General features: G+C 46.4%; 1 protein-coding gene across 1 annotated transcript in view; it reads left to right on the forward strand.

Annotated features, from left to right (window-relative positions):
- LOC141103784 (protein wntless homolog B-like) overlaps positions 1–13604 on the forward strand; it is a 96977-nt gene that overhangs the window by 43617 nt on the left and 39756 nt on the right. Inside the window, exons 7-8 of the mRNA XM_073593765.1 lie at positions 283–380; positions 4871–4934. Of these exons, the coding sequence (XP_073449866.1) occupies positions 283–380; positions 4871–4934 (162 nt within the window). The remainder of the gene's footprint in view (positions 1–282; positions 381–4870; positions 4935–13604) is intronic.

The raw sequence follows: 13604 nt of genomic DNA on the forward strand, positions 1-13604 counted from the left end.
ACAGAGGGGATTGTTTTTTTTGTTTATTGATCAACTTTTTATATTTTTTTTTATAGACCCAAAGATTATAAATAAGTATAAATATACCTGTAGACAGCATTTCTAAACTGGTTAAATCAAAAGATTTGATGAGAGAGTGCAAAGGGGACCTGTCCTAATTTGGGTGACTTTACGCCGTCTGTGTAATCTGTTCTCTCTGCTATTTAGGCCAGAATGTATTGACTACATGTTCATTGCTAAATGTATAGGACTTAAATGTCTTCACTTTTTTTCCCTCTATAGGACCAGTCTGAAAGAAATCGTATATCTGTATACTGGAAGCAAGTTGTCCCCATAGCATTCGTCTCCTGCTGCCTTTTTATATTTGATATGTGTGAGAGGTAATTTGGGGTTTGTTTGTTCTGGATGGGCAAAGTCTAGGTTCACGTTTTAAAAATCATTCAATTTATTGATATGAGCAAAATGCCACAGGTACTGTGTAAAAGCTAGAATATGGTCATCAGCATCGCTTTTTACAAGCGACGATGATGGAACAAAAAACAGCAAAACAGCCGCTGTCTGTCACTGTATTCTACCACTTCATAATAATACTATTAACTGCTTCTCTACCGACCAATTCTGACATTCCTCTCCATGTAAAAATCATCATCCTTTTTTTTTTTTTTTTTTCAATATTCGCTACAAAATTACTTGGAGCCCCTAAACATTATATATTTTTTAAGCAGAGGGCCTAGAGAATAAAATGGTGGGCATTGCATCATTTTTTTTTTTTTTTCATATCACGCAGTGTTTGCGCAGCTGTTTTTTAACCACTTCTTGCCCGCTCTATGTAGAATGACGGCCGCAGGGTGGCTTTATTATCCTGACTATGCGTCATATGATGCTCAGCAGGATAAGCCGATCACGCACGTCCGATCCTGGTGAAGAGCCTTTGACGTAGGCTCTTTACCAGATGATCAGCTGTGTCCAATCGCAGCTGGTCACCTCGTAACCAGGAAGTGCCGTTTATCAGCTTTTCCTCTGTTTTCGCTGACAAGGTGTGAGTAGCGGAGAGCCGATCAGCAGCTCTCTTGACGGGGGGGGGGGGGGTCTGCGCTGATGATCATTGCATTGATTATCAGTACAGACCCATCCAGGATGCCCAATAGAGCCCACCAGGGATACCATCCAGTGTCTGTCAGGGATGCCAATCAGTAATGCCTATCAGTGCCACCTATCAGTGCATATCAGTGCCGATCAGCGGCTCTCCTGACGGGGGGGGGGGGGTTTGCGCTGATAATAAGTGCATTGGTATCCTTGATTGGTCTGTACTGATAATCAATGCACTGATTATCAGCACAAACCCCCCCCCGTCAGGAGAGCCGATGATCGACACTCATAGGCGGCACTGATAGGCTTTACTGATTGGCAGAGGCGTTGCTAGGTCTACAAAAGATCTGGTGCTAGAGCCCATAGCAGCGTAGTAAAGAAAGTCATACACTTGGGTGGGCATACATAGATATATAATATACGTGTGTGTGTATATACCCAGAGCTCCCCCCTAACATCAGGGTCCCCAGAGAGCCCCCCCTAACATCAGGGTCCCCAGAGAGCCCCCCCTAACATCAGGGTCCCCAGAGAGCCCCCCCTAACATCAGGGTCCCCAGAGAGCCCCCCCTAACATCAGGGTCCCCAGAGAGCCCCCCCTAACATCAGGGTCCCCAGAGAGCCCCCCCGAAGATGAGGGTCCCCAGAGAGCCCTTCATTGGTCTGTACTGATAAGTGCCCATCAAGGATGCCAATCGAAGATGAGGGTCCCCAGAGAGCCCCCCGAAGATGAGGGTCCCCAGAGAGCCCCCCGAAGATGAGGGTCCCCAGAGAGCTCACCCCCAAAGATGAGGGTCCCCAGAGAGCCCACCCCCAAAGATGAGGGTCCCCAGAGAGCCCCCCCCCAAAGATGAGGGTCCCCAGAGAGCCCCCCCCCAAAGATGAGGGTCCCCAGAGAGCCCCCCCCCCAAAGATGAGGGTCCCCAGAGAGCCCCCCCCCCAAAGATGAGGGTCCCCAGAGAGCCCCCCCCCAAAGATGAGGGTCCCCAGAGAGCCCCCCCCCAAAGATGAGGGTCCCCAGAGAGCCCCCCCCTAAGATGAGGGTCCCCAGAGAGCCCCCCCCTAAGATGAGGGTCCCCAGAGAGCCCCCCCCCTAAGATGAGGGTCCCCAGAGAGCCCCCCCCTAAGATGAGGGTCCCCAGAGAGCCCCCCCCTCCCCTTGGGGACCCCTGCAGAAAATCGGGGCTATGGGCCCCAGATTCAGGGCTATAGCCCCAAAAGCCACCCCCTAGCAACGCCACTGCTGATTGGCATCCTTGATGGCCACTGATTGGTATCCTTCATTGGTCTGTACTGATAATCAGTGCCCATCAAGGATGCCAATCAGTGCTGCTTATCGGTGCCACCTACAAGTGCCCATCAGTGCTGCATATTAGTGCCGCTTCATCAGTGCCTAATCATCAGTTCTCATCAGTGAAGGTGAATACTTACCGTACTTATTTACAAAATTTTATAACAGAAACTAAGAAAACCTTTTTTTTTTTTTTTTTTTTTTTTTTTTTTTTTCTTCAAAATTTTTGGTCTTTTTGTTTAGCAGAAAATAAAAAACCGCAGAGGTGATCGAATACCTCCAAAAGAAAGCTCTATTTGTGGGGAAAAAAATGATAAAACTTTTGTTTGGGTACAGTGCTCAATTGTCATTCAAAGTGCGACAGAGCTGAAAATTGGCCTGGGCAGGAAGGGGGTGAAAGTTTCCAGTATTGAAGTGATTTAAAAACACAAATTTTGGGGAAAAATACACTTTAATGTGTGGCAAAATGTGGTGAAACCGGAAGTGACAAAATTTTAGTTCCTTCCGGTTTCTTATACCATAAAGATGATTGGGTACATTCTGTCCTCTGTCATCTCACAAATCTTCCCTGTAACTGATACTTCTGGAAGAGAGCTTCTTTTAAAAAACAACAGACTTACTGGCCAGATCATTATACACACATATGCATATTCAGGGCCGCTGATAATGCAGTACAGCCAGCCCTCCTGTACTGGGCCCGGGCCCCATCCGTTCAAAAGGGGAAGCTCCGGGCACCTGCTGAGCAGGAGAGCCGGCTGTACTGTCTTCTTATTGCAGACACTGATCCTCTTCTGCCTCCCCCTGCAGCGCTGCCAGCTTCTCCTCCTTATTCTCTCTCTGGCTGCACTGCAGGGGGATTGGTTCTAGCACTTGTGCCCCTTCCATCTGCTCTCCGAACCCCCCATGTGCCCCTTTGCCCCGCAGCGCTGATGGGTTTCCTCCTCTCCTGCCGAAAGCTGCTATGAGCACACACAGGGATATTTCAGGATGGAGAGCTGGGAAAGGGGCTGGTAATTTACTGGCTCCTTCTTTTCCTGAATGAACACAGTGTGCTGGTCAGTACCAATCACTCCTGTGTCCATTACTGAAGCATAGTAACCTTTTTACTATGCTTCAGTTTGTGAATGATTAGGAAACTTCAGAGCGCTTCCTATTCATTTATCTGTGCAGCTGAGGCTTAGTCATTTTCGGCTGTGGGGCCCTGTCAGGTAGGCTGTATGGGGCCCAGTGATTTGTAACCACAGCCTTGTTCATGTCGCCTAATCCTGAATGGGCCCAAGTGACTGTTTCATGTTGTTCATTCCTATACTGAGCAGGAAAGTCCCCCTCATACAGGTGTGCCATAAATTTGAGAAAATAAGTCCTAAGGTCATTTTACATTAAGGTGGTTGTAAACCTCAGACATTAACAAAGCATATCCCTTTTATAGTGTGTACTTGTCCCAATCCATAGCAAGTGTCATTTCTGTCCACAGCCTAGTTCCTCTGCTATCTACATGAGTCACTTCCAACAAGTTTTCGTGAGACTGAAGGGGTAAAATAAATAATGTTCAAACTATTTATTGAAAAAAGTTCATCATATATAAACAGTGTTCAAAGAGGATAAAAACATAGACAAGTGACACAATTTGTACATTGAGTCCTTGTGCGCCTACGCGTTTCGTCATGAGCCTTCTTCAGGACACAGACCAGGTTCAAAATGGGGACAGAAGCGAATCTCACTATTTGAAAATGAGATATATTCCAATTTAAAAAATAGAGCATACTACATATACATATTATATCATTAAAAAAACATATGCTAAACTGGCCAAGAGAGCACAAGGACAGAAAGACACCATCAAAACAAGATACCTTTTAAGAAAGTGAGCCTCATGTACAAATTCATAGCAGCCGGAAGGTTTTCAAGGATATGGAATGTTTATAGCAAACTGTGGTTGTAAACCTCAGACATTAACAAAGCATATCCCCTTTTATAGTGTGTACTTGTCTCAATCCATAGCAAGTGTCATTTCTGTCCACAGCCTAGTTCCTCTGCTATCTGCATGAGTCACTTCCAACAAGTTTTCATGAGACTGAAGGGGTAAAAAAGTGACAGGGGAGGGTGCTCCAGCACACAGCCTCTGATTGATAGCCGTATTTCTGTTCCTGTATGCTGTGTAAAGGGGGGTATGTCCCTTCCCTCCTATCAGTTCTCGGAGCTCTCCTCACTGAAGTGTAAATGCAGCTCCCTGTCCCCTGCTTTCTGAAAGCTTAAACAAACTGTATAAATTCTGGACTTTGAATAGATATAGTGAAGAGAAGACTGCAGGTAAACAGGTACAACTTATGTAGGAAGATTTGATTCATCTCTGTGTATCACCTGAGGCCAGTCACTTCACCGGGTATATGTAAGAATTTTACAACCACTTTTAAGGTGTATATTTGTTTATGGCGCCTATAAACAGGGATTTTTTTTGTATAACTATGATGTTCTTCTCTTATTCTTACCCAGAGGAATGCAACTGAAGAATCCATTTTACAGTATTTGGACAACAGATGTTGGGGCCACTCTTGCTGTATCCTTTCCTGTCATGTCGTATCAAGAACGTGTTAAAGAGCAACTTCAGGCAACAAATGTGGCTTGTCTGTATATATCTTCATTGCAAAAAGATTGCTACATTTTTTTTATTTCTCGAACATCACGGGACGCAGAGCCACAGTAATAACTGATGGGTTATGTAGGTACCATTAGGTATTGGACACTGGTCACACCCTAAGCAGGAAGTTCAACCCCCTATATAATCCCTCCCCTTACAGGGATACCTCAGTTTTTACGCCAGTGTCTTAGGTGTTGGACGTGTAAAGATGTCCTGTGCTAAAGCTCCAAAGGGAATATCCTGATATCCTATACTGGGACAAGCCAGGCGAACCGGATCCATTCAAAGTCTCCTTTCGTGGCCAAATTGGATGGTACCCGGGCCTCGTGTCCGAAGAAACGAGGTTTTACCTGTAACGCTTCTCTTTTTAGAGAGCTGGACCCCGCATATCAGAAAAGGGTCTTTAACACCTTATTTCTGGCTGGGTGCTTTACAGGGCCAGAACTGTGGATCCCCCTATTTGTAGGGGGCCCCAGTCTCTGACGTTTTTTTTCAAACAGAGCCCACCGTGAGAGGTGAAGATTGGGTCTGTATATACAGAACCCTGCGGCTGGATAAGGTAAGAGGAGATTCCACAGAATTTTGAATTCTAGTAGGTTTTCTCCTTTAAGGTAAATGCATGCTATGCCTATTGTGATACCTTCTCATGCTGATTTCTGTCTCAGCGTTCGACGCTGCACAAGCTCCTCCGACCGGCTCCAGGTAGGATGGGAGGGGGGGTTTTCTCCTCTGGGATATTCCCCCCAGGCTAGAGGGGGGCCGCAGGAGGGCTGTAAGGCGGTTTTACACCGCACTGTCACCGCCGCCGCTGCCGCCGCCAGGCCGCCATTGCACGTGCAGTCTCAATCTCTGCCAGCCTCTCTCCTTCTTCCTCCATGCATGTCCCGGAAGGGTCGGCTCGTGCGGGAAGCGCACGTTTTTCGAAAAAAACAAAGGGGAGGTAGAGGGGGGGGGGGGGGGCGGGGCGTCAGCACAGCGTCAGCGTGCTCAGACGCCCACATTGCCAGTAACAGACAAACTGAGCCTTTGGAGGGACACAGAGCTGACAGTCGCATGTAAGGTGGGACATAGGCATTCTCCTAGGCTGCATTTACTAAGGTAACACCAGACTGGGCATTTGGTAGCAAGGCTTTTGCCAGACTACATCGCTCAGCAGTCAGTGTTCATTTTGGATACCTCCACCTTGTTGCTTTGCACTATGGGTAGAAGAGGTTCAAATACCCCCAGAACCAGAGACACTAGGGGATCTCAGTCAGGTTCTGAGGACCCCCTGTCTGCAGCATCCTCCCCCCCTGAGGGGCCAGGGACGGCTAGCCAGGGAGAGCCGTTGGGGTCAGGGGCTGTACCCGCTTCTGGTACTTCAGCCCCTGTATACATTACACAAGAGGTTTTTTCCTCAACCATTACTGGTTTAGAGGAAAGATTAATGGCCGTGATTACGTCTTCACTCAGTGGAAGAAAACGCACTAGGCCTTCCTCTGCTCCCCAAGACACTCAGGCAGAGGAGCTCTGGGATAAAGGAGAAGAATCCCTTTCAGAGGATCGGGATTGGACAGATGATTCCTCTTCTGAGGAATCAGCTGGAGAGGGACCCTCTTCGGCTTCCCAAGAGGAGAAAGTCTTAGTACAGATCCTTACTGGATTGGTCCGCTCCACATTTAAGTTGCCCGTACCTGAATCAGTTAAGGAATCTTCTTCTTCTTTGGGGTCCCTGAAACCTTCTCAACAGCACATGCTTTTCCTGTTCATAATTTACTTGAAAAGCTCCTTTATTCTGAGTGGGATCACCCAGATAAGCGTTTTCTTCCGCCGAAAAAGTTTTCATTACTTTATCCTATGGAAGAAAAATGTATTAAAATGTGGGGGATACCGGCCATTGATGCGGCCATTTCCTCTATAAATAGTAGTCTGACTTGTCCTGTAGACAACGCTCAGATGCTCAGGGATCCTGTGGATAAAAAGATGGAATCCTTATTGATGGATGTTTTTTTCCTTAGCAGGATCAATGGCTCAACATGCAGTAGCAGCGATTGGAGTCTGTCAATACTTAAGTGACCATGTTAAGCAGGTCATAAAAGTTCTACCTGAACAGCAGGCCCAGGGGTTCGCTAACCTTTCAGCGGCCTTATGTTATGTTGTTGACGCCATCAGAGATTCTATCATGCAAACCTCTCGTCTTTCACTAGGGTTGGTGCATATGCGTAGAATCTTATGGTTGAAGAGTTGGTCAGCCGAAGCACCATGTAAGAAGCTGTTGGCTGGGTTTCCTTTTGGTGTTGCAAGGTTGTTTGGAGAAGACTTGGATAACTATATCAAGAGAATCTCTTGTGGGAAAAGCACTCTCTTACCTGTTAAGAAGAAGAGTAAGCGTCCCTCTTTCAAACGGACTCTTTCCCCAGCGCCAGGGGCATCAGCCTCCAGGCAGTCACGACGGCCTCCTCCGTCTGGGTCAAGAAACAAGAGTCAACCCCAGGGACAAAAGAAGTCCTGGGGGAAGAAGTCTACTAGACAAGACACTAATGCCCCGTACACACGGTCGGATTTTCCGATGGAAAATGACCGATCGGAGCGTGTTGTCGGAAACTCCGACCGTGTGTGGGCTCCATCGGACATTTTCCATCGGATTTTCCGACACACAAAGTTGGACAGCAGGAGATAAAATTTTCCGACAACAAAATCCGTTGTCGGAAATTCCGATCGTGTGTACACAAATCCGACGGACAAAGTGCCACGCATGCTCAGAATAAATAAAGAGATGAAAGCTATTGGCCACTGCCCCGTTTATAGTCCCGACGTACGTGTTTTACGTCAAAGCGTTTAGAACGATCGGATTTTCCGACAGCTTTGTGTGACCGTGTGTATGCAAGACAAGTTTGAGCCAACATCCGACGGAAAAAATCCTAGGATTTTGTTGTCGGAATGTCCGAACAAAGTCCGACCGTGTGTACGGGGCATAAGGCCTCTTCATGAAGGGGCGCCCATGCTCGCTCGAGTGGGGAGAAGACTGCTACAGTTCCCAAAGCTATGGCAGGAGGACTTCCAGGATAGATGGGTAATCTCCACGGTAACCTTAGGCTACAAGCTGGAGTTCCAAGAATTTCCCTCTCCTCGTTTCCTCAGATCAAGTGTTCCCAGAGACCCAGAGAAGAAGAAGTCGCTCCTTCTAGCGTTAGAGCGACTTTTGTCGCAAGAGGTCATTATGGTGGTTCCCACAAAGGATCAAGGATTGGGCTTCTATTCCAACCTTTTTACGGTCCAAAAACCAAATGGGGATGTCAGACCCATTCTGGATTTAAGAGATCTGAATCGATTCCTAAGGATTCAGTCCTTCCGCATGGAATCAATTCGGACAGTAGTCTCCATCCTGCAGGGAGGAGAATTTTTGGCATCGATAGACATCAGAGATGCATATCTACATGTGCCCATTTTTCCTGCTCATCAGAAGTTTCTGCGCTTCGAGATAGGAGGGCGCCATTCCCAGTTTGTTGCTCTGCCCTTTTGGGATAGCCACTGCACCTCGAGTGTTCACAAAGATCTTGGCTCCTCCTCTGGCCAGATTAAGGGCTCAGGGTATAACTGTCCTAGCATACCTAGACGACCTGCTCTTGATAGACCAGTCGGTAGCCTCCTTGAACGGGAACTTGGGGACCACGGTCAAGTATCTGGAACACCTAGGTTGGATCCTCAACCTAGAAAAGTCTTTCCTAAAACCAGTAAGAAGACTGGAGTATTTGGGTCTGATCATAGATACAAGCCTGGAGAAAGTATTTCTTCCTCAGGCAAAGATTACTGCTTTAAGGGAGCTGATTCTGACAGCCAGGACCAAGAAGGGTCCTTCTGTCCGCCTTTGTATGAGGCTGCTAGGAAAGATGGTGTCTTCATTTGAAGCAGTTCCCTATGCTCCGTTTCATTCAAGACTGCTACAACACAGTATTCTGTCGACCTGGAACAAGAAGGTTCAGGCGATGCACCTGTCTCATGCAGTGCGTCAGAGCCTCAATTGGTGGCTAATACCCAAAAACCTGCAGAAGGGGAAATCCTTTCTACCGGTTACCTGGACGGCGGTAACAACAGATGCCAGTCTGTCAGGTTGGGGAGCAGTTCTGGAACAGTCTGCGATCCAGGGGCTATGGTCCAAGACCGAGAGGACCTTACCCATCAACATTCTGTAGATTCAGGAGGTATATCTAGCCCTAAAGGCCTGGACTATCAGGCTACAGGGTTGCCCGGTGAGGAATCAGTCCGACAATGCCACAGCAGTGGCTTATGTCAATCATCAGGGAGGCACCCGCAGCCGTGCTGCTCAAAAAGAGGTGAACCAGACCTTAGTCTGGGCAGAGATGCATGTGCCATGCATATCGGCAGTTTTCATTCCAGGGATAGAGAATTGGCAGGCGGACTATCTAAGTCACCAGCAGTTACTCCCAGGGGAGTGGTCTCTGCATCCCGACGTCTTTTGGGCCATATGCCAAAGATGGGGGGTTCCAGATGTAGATCTTTTTGCATCCCGATTCAACAAAAAGATAGACAGACAGATTTGTGGCAAGGACAAGGGATCTTCTTGCATGCGGGACGGATGCGTTGGTGATTCCGTGGTATCGGTTCTCACTGATTTATGCATTCCCGCCTATTCTGCTACTGCCCCGACTCCTTCGCAGGATCAGGCAAGAAAGGAGGTCAGTACTTCTGGTGACCCCCGCTTGGCCCAGAAGGACTTGGTATGCAGAAATAGTAAGGATGACAGTGGGTTCCCCGTGGACCCTACCGGTACGCCCTGACCTGTTATCTCACGGTCCAGCGTTCCATCCTGCCTTACAAACGCTAAATTTGACGGTTTGGCTATTGAGACCCACATTCTGAAGAGTCGTGGGCTTTCAGGTCCTGTGATATCTACCTTGATCAATGCAAGGAAGCCAGCTTCCAGAATGATTTATCATAGAGTCTGGAAAGCTTATGTATCCTGGTGTGAATTCAGGGGTTGGCATCCCAGAAAATATGTCATAGGTAGAATTCTTGATTTTCTACAATTAGGATTAGAGATGGAGCTGACCTTGAGTACCATCAAGGGCCAGGTCTCGGCCTTATCAGTATTGTTTCAATGGCCACTTGCTTCGCATTCTTTGGTCCGAAACTTTATGCAGGGGGTGATGCGTCTTAATCCTCCGGTTAAGGCGCTCCTAAACCCCTGGGACTTGAACTTGGTTCTGTCGGTGTTACAGAAACAGCCTTTTGAACCAATACCTCAGATTTCTTTGGTCTTGCTGACAAGGAAGCTAATTTTTCTGGTAGCCATCTCTTCTGCTAGAAGAGTATCAGAATTTGCAGCTCTTTCCTGTAAAGAGCCTTATTTGATTGTACACAAGGATAGAGTGGTACTGCGCCCTCATCCTAGTTTCTTACCGAAGGTGGTTTCGGATTTTCATCTAAACCAAGACATTGTTCTGCCTTCCTTTTTTCCAGATCCCTGTTCTCCGGAAGAGAGGTCACTACATTCTTTGGATGTAGTAAGAGCAGTCAAAACCTATATGGGAGCAACTGCTCAAATTCGCAAAACAGATGTTTAGTTCGTGCTGCCAGAAGGTCCCAATAGAGGACAGGCAGCGTCAAAAGCTACCATTTCTAAATGGATTCGACAATTGATTATTCAAGCTTACAGTTTGAAACAGAAGATTCCTCCGTTTCAGATCAGGGCACATTCCACAAGGGCTGTTAGTGCTTTTTAGGCAGTAGATCACCAGGCCTCTATGGCTCAGATCTGCAAGGCCGCAACCTGGTCTTTAGTCCATACATTCACCAGATTTTATCAGGTGGATGTGAGAAGGCATGAGGATATCGCCTTTGGGCGTAGTGTGCTGCGGGCAGCGGTACAGGGTATTCAGGTCTGATTGCACCCTACTTGGTTGTGATTCCCTCCCCTCAGTTGGCATTGCTTTGGGACATCTCATCAGTTATTACTGTGGCTCTGTGTCCTGTGATGTTCGAGAAAGAAAATAGGATTTTTTATAACAGCTTACCTGTAAAATCCTTTTCTTTCGATGGGCATCACGGGGCACAGAGGTCCCGCCCCTCTTCTAATACACTTCTATTGCTTTGCTACAAAACTGAGGTATCCCTGTAAGGGGAGGGATTATATAGGGGGTTGAACTTCCTGCTTAGGGTGTGACCAGTGTCCAATACCTAATGGTACCTACATAACCAATCAGTTATTACTGTGGTTCTCTGTCCCGTGATGTCCATCGAAAGAAAAGGATTTTATAGGTAAGCTGTTATAAAAAATCCAATTTTTTTTTTATTTTTTAACTGCATCATATACATGAACAGGCAGCCCTTTTTTTCCCTATTTAATGCAAGCCATTTAAGTACCTGAATATGATGTGCTATCAGCTTCCTACATTCCTTGTTCAGCAGAGCTCAGTTGTGCTGCAGTACTCATGTGCTAACAAGGGACATGTTGATAGGAGGAGAAAGCAGAGTGACAGAGCTGCTTCTCCTTTCACTGTCCAGTCGGGCTGGAGGAAGAAGACCCGAAAATCTTAGGCTCGGTTCACATATAAGCGAATCGGATGCATTTGATTCACATAACGTGAATCGGACCGGCTTTCAATGGCGTCGGTTCACACATGTCCGGGGCGGCCATTTCTAAAAAGTACAAAACAAAAAATTGCTGCGCCAAATAAATAGTGTTCAAGAATTAAACAATAATCCATAAGGTGCTTTGAACGCTGAAGTGATTAGTGACAAATGAATAAAAGAAGTCCATTGAAGTAAAAGCCAAACAAAGGTGATGGTTTAGATCAGGGATATGCAATTAGCGGACCTCCAGCTGTTGAAGAACTACAAGTCCCATGAGGCATAGCAAGACTCTGAAAGCCACAAGCATGACACCCAGAGGCATGATGGGACTTGTAGTTTTGCAACAGCTGGAGGTCTGCTAATTGCATATCCCTGGTTTAGATGAATAACCACCAGGTGCACCTCCACCGTGATAATAATTGGGATGTAGGCTTACCAGATCTCTAGACTCCACGTTATAGGAGACTAGACAAGGGTTCGGATAGTGATCCGGCACTCAAAGCGAATCCCTCAGTGGTTAGAGTGGAAAGGGTGGTAATATTTTTGGCCAAACGAGCCCCCAGTGTTCCTCAGACATGACCAAATAAGGAAGAAAAAGGGGTCCACATAGTGTAAAACAGTCAAGCACTTTATTCTGAAAAAAGTTTGTTAAACCCTTCCAGTAAATAATCAACAGTTAAAATAGTAGTTCCCAGGGTAAAAATGACTTGTATACAAGCTCAGATGGCATGGTTAGTTCAGACATAGACTCCGCCCTACGTGTTTCGTCATCGGGGGGGCACGCTTTTAACCGCATCTGATTCACATAGCGTGAATCGGACCGGCTTTCAATGGAGTTGGTTCACACATGTCCGGGGTGGCTGTGATCTGTTTCTAAAAAGCGTCCTGTGCGATTTTTGGGTCTGGTTTAGGTTTGAATTCGAATAAAAATTTGCACCTGAACCGGTGAACAAAACTGCACTGGTCTCCGGACTGTAAGCTCCAGTCGGACATGTGTGAACCCAGCCTTCGTGAACCGCAGCATGCAAAAAAGGATTGGTGTGAAAGCTTGCTGGGGGAGGGCCTGTGAACAGTGTGGCACTTAGCACTTTCCCTTGAGCATTCCTTTCACACCAGCAGAGTGGAAGTGATAAGTCTTAGCTCAGCTCACACAAGTGTGCTTAATGGATTCAATAATTTATCCCTGTTCCTATTGCATCCAGTAACACTGATTTCATGTCAAGTGCTGGAGCAGCTATGTATTACGCAACCCATTCGTTCTTCTTTTTTTTTTTTTTTTTTTTTTACTAAACAATTGTTATAAAAACTGCTCAGGATTTTAAAATTAATATTATTTTAGTATAAACCAACAGGTTATAGTGGGGAGGTTCAAAAGAAGCAAAAAAAAAAAGCCCTTCACTGGACTATTGTGAAGCACAGTAGATCCTTCTTAAAAGGCACCTATGTCTCACTCCATCACAAGAACAGCTCTTTTTTTTTCTCATTTTAGGATACTGGATGGAGCCATACAAAATATTCGCTCATGCCCCTTTGCCAACTGTACATCCTGAACCGCTGGTTTAACACAGCACATAATACAGCTTGATATTTTAAAGCAGGGTTTCCCAACCAGGGTTCCAACCCAAGGGTTCCTCCAGAGGTTGCTAGGGGTTCCTTGAGCAACGAGCAATATTTGCCTCTCAGATAAGTTCCCACTGACACCATTGATCTTTTCAACTAACTGTAAGGAGGTAGTTATTTCCAATAACCACAGGTTCAAGTAGCATTCTTCCCATTGACCATCTCACTAATATATTATGAGTTGTAGATATAGTCATTTTTAGCAGCAGTTCCATGAAACCGCAAAATTATTTCAAGGGTTCCTCAGTGTTAAAAAGGTTGAGACCGGCTGATTACAGAACCATTTCCTCCAGCCTGCATGCAGCTGTTTCAGGCTTGCTGGTCTTCATCTGTGCATTGCATGAAAACCTTCTATGGAGTAGGCTTGAGGCCAAAGAAGAAGGTAAAACTGAAGAG

The sequence above is a fragment of the Aquarana catesbeiana genome, linkage group LG07, assembly GCF_042186555.1.
Source record: "Aquarana catesbeiana isolate 2022-GZ linkage group LG07, ASM4218655v1, whole genome shotgun sequence".
In the NCBI taxonomy this organism is placed as follows: Eukaryota; Metazoa; Chordata; class Amphibia; order Anura; family Ranidae; genus Aquarana; species Aquarana catesbeiana.